Here is a 2,860-nt window from a genome sequence, read left to right as displayed (position 1 = left end):
AAAACATTACTAATTCAAATCAAAGAATAACGAATATATCAAAAATTTTAAGAGGTTTCCTAGGAAACAACAACTATTCTTTACCTCGGAAACGACCTCTATTCTTTGAAAAAAATAAATTATTCAGTTTTAATCACATTTTAAAATATTAAAATATAAAAACGCCTAATACTAAATCTCAGCAAATTTATATTAACATACCATAGAGAATACAAATCAAAAGATATCGAACTAACGAAATATTTAAATGGTTTCCTAGGAAACGACAACTATTCTTTAAAAAATAATTTATTCAATTTTAAACACATTTTAAAATATTAATATACAAAACGCCTAACATTAAATCTCAGCTAACTAGGATATTAATAAAACATTACTAATTTACATCGAAGGATTACGAATATAACGAAAATTTAAGTGGTTTCCTAGGAAACGATAATTATTCTTTGAAAAAATAAATAATTCAGTTTTAATCATATTTCACAATATTATTATACAAAACGGTTAACACTAAATCTCAGACAACTAGGATAATAAGAAAACTTTACTAATTTAAATCTAAGAATAACGAATATATCGAAAATTTTAAGTCTATTTAAAATTGGTCAAAAATTATATAATTTAGTTTTAGTCACATTTTACTATTGGTAACACACCATAGATAATACAAATCAAAAGATATCGAATTAACGAAAAATTTAACTAAAAAAACGTTAATTTTTGTTTATTAAATTATTTTATTCAATTTTACTCACGTTGTACTATTTATGATGCATTAAACGTATAATACTAAATCTCATAAAACTAATGGTAACACACTATAGTTAATACAAATCAAAAGATATTGAAACCAACGAAAAGTTAGTTGGTACTAAGATAATTAAGTTAAATGCAACAGTTAAAACATCTTTATTGAAGACTGTATATTGAATGAATGAATATTGGAATGTAAACAACAACAAAAACAAATAATAGTCAGCTGACTATGTCACATCTCCCTTCCTCAGGAAGTGTAAGTGTAATCCTTCAGGTAATTGGGTTTACCATATCTCTTGGCAATATTCTGTGAGTTGCGTTGATAAAGTTTTCATTTGCTTTCCACTATGTAAGACCTGGGTTTACTTTGTCTTTAATTACTCCGTCTAACACCCAACTTCGATGGCCCTTTCTTAGCTTTACGTTCTCTCTCCAGGTTTAAACTCTCGGCTTTGGAACTGCACCTCTATCTCCATACATGTTTTGTTTTTCTCTCGCTTCAGAGAGTTGTTGATGCACTTTCTTTGGATCAATTATTGATGGCAATAGAAGCGCATCATCAATTGGAACCAATGTCTGTGTCCTTCTAGACATTAGCCTTTGTGCTGGAGAACCTAGATCTGGTGATCGTGGAGTGTTTCTATGATTCAACAGAGCTTCAAATAAGTCTCTCTGCCAATCCGTTTGCTCTTGGGAAGTTTGGAGAGAATATGGACTGTTCAAATCCCCATCGTTTTGAAAATGTTTTAAACTCTGCTGAATTGAAAGGCATGTTATCTGATTCCAGTACAGCTGGTACACCATGAACAGCAAACCATGACTTCAACTGTTTGATAGTTGCATAACTACTTGACGACACTTCAGCGAGTTCGAAGTAACCAGAGTAGCTGTCACCAAGAACAAGGTAACTTTTGCCTTTGAACTTAAAATAATCAGCTGCTGTAACCTCCCATGGCCTGATTGGAATTTGTTTACTTTTGATGGGTTCTTTTATTTCTGCCCTGCTCTGACTTTGGCATACTGTGCATGATCGTATGAAGTCACTCAAATCTTCAAACATGTTGGGCCAGTACAAGGATTCTCTTGCCCTTTGATAACAAGATTGAATTCCTTGATGTCCAGTATGAATAGCTTTGATAATATCCGTTTTCATACCATTTGGAATTTCAACTTTGGTTCCTTTGAACACAACTCCATCTTCAACCATCATTTCATCTCTGAAATTCCAAAGTAAGTGCAAGCTCTTAGGCAACTCAGTTTTTGATTTAGGCCAACCATTTTGTATTACTTGTATTAGTTCTTGTAAGGTGGAACTTTTCAATGTTTCCTCTTTGACTCTTAAAAGCTGATTGTATGGATGTATTGAGAAGATTGATATCACTTCAAGGTCTTTTTCCTGCATAGTAGTATTTTCAGCCGTTTTACAGTCCCTACTTAAAACATCTGCAATGTGCATATTTGTTCCTTTTATGCACAATATTTTCGGATCGTACGGAATTATCTCTAGAAATATCCTTTGAAGACGAACAGGTGCTTCATTCAATGTTTTTCTAAATATTGTTTGTAGAGGCTGATGATCAGTCTCTATAGTCAATGGTCTACCGTAAATAAAACAGTGAAATTTTGTGCAACCAAATTGTACCGCAAGAGCTTATTTTACTATTTGTGGCATTACTTGTTCTGTTGGTGATAATGCTCTTGTAGCATAGGCAATTGGACGGTCCTGTAATAGAACAGCCCCAATTGAATGTTGGCTTGAATCAACTGACAGTCTCACAGGCTTCTTTACATCATACAATCCTAGTGTAGGTGCTGTAGTAATAGCTTTTTTTTACATTTTCAAATGCCTTTTCCTGATCTACAGTCCAACTGAAGTAATGATCTTTCTTCAAAAGTGATCTCAATGGAAGAACTAGATCAGAGTAATTTGGAATGAATCTTGACAAGTAATTTAACATGCCCATTAGTCGTCTAAGCTCTTTTAGGTTGGTAGGGGCCTGCAATTGTTCGATGGCTTGTATTTTCTCTTCGTCAATTTGAATTCCATTTCCACTAATTATATGACCTAAAAATTTTATTTTAGTCATCTCGTATTCGCATTTCT

At 32.6% G+C, this 2,860-nt stretch overlaps 1 protein-coding gene across 1 annotated transcript; it reads right to left on the bottom strand.

Moving 5' to 3' along the window:
* Positions 1–1,414: 1,414 nt before the first annotated feature.
* Positions 1,415–1,963, bottom strand: LOC124371046 (uncharacterized protein K02A2.6-like). The gene has a single exon (XM_046829353.1). It carries the CDS (start codon positions 1,961–1,963, stop codon positions 1,415–1,417), a length of 549 nt encoding a protein of 182 aa, XP_046685309.1.
* Positions 1,964–2,860: the final 897 nt, after the last annotated feature.

This window comes from Homalodisca vitripennis, unplaced genomic scaffold (genome assembly GCF_021130785.1).
Source record: "Homalodisca vitripennis isolate AUS2020 unplaced genomic scaffold, UT_GWSS_2.1 ScUCBcl_880;HRSCAF=3777, whole genome shotgun sequence".
Taxonomy (NCBI): Eukaryota; Metazoa; Arthropoda; class Insecta; order Hemiptera; family Cicadellidae; genus Homalodisca; species Homalodisca vitripennis.
Note: the sequence above shows the minus strand (reverse complement) of the source record. Positions and strands in the feature narration are given on the sequence as shown.

What these genes read in the sequence shown, in the direction of transcription:
- LOC124371046 (XM_046829353.1), bottom strand. Translation starts at nt 1,963, where the DNA reads ATGGTTGAAGATGGAGTTGTGTTCAAAGGAACCAAAGTTGAAATTCCA.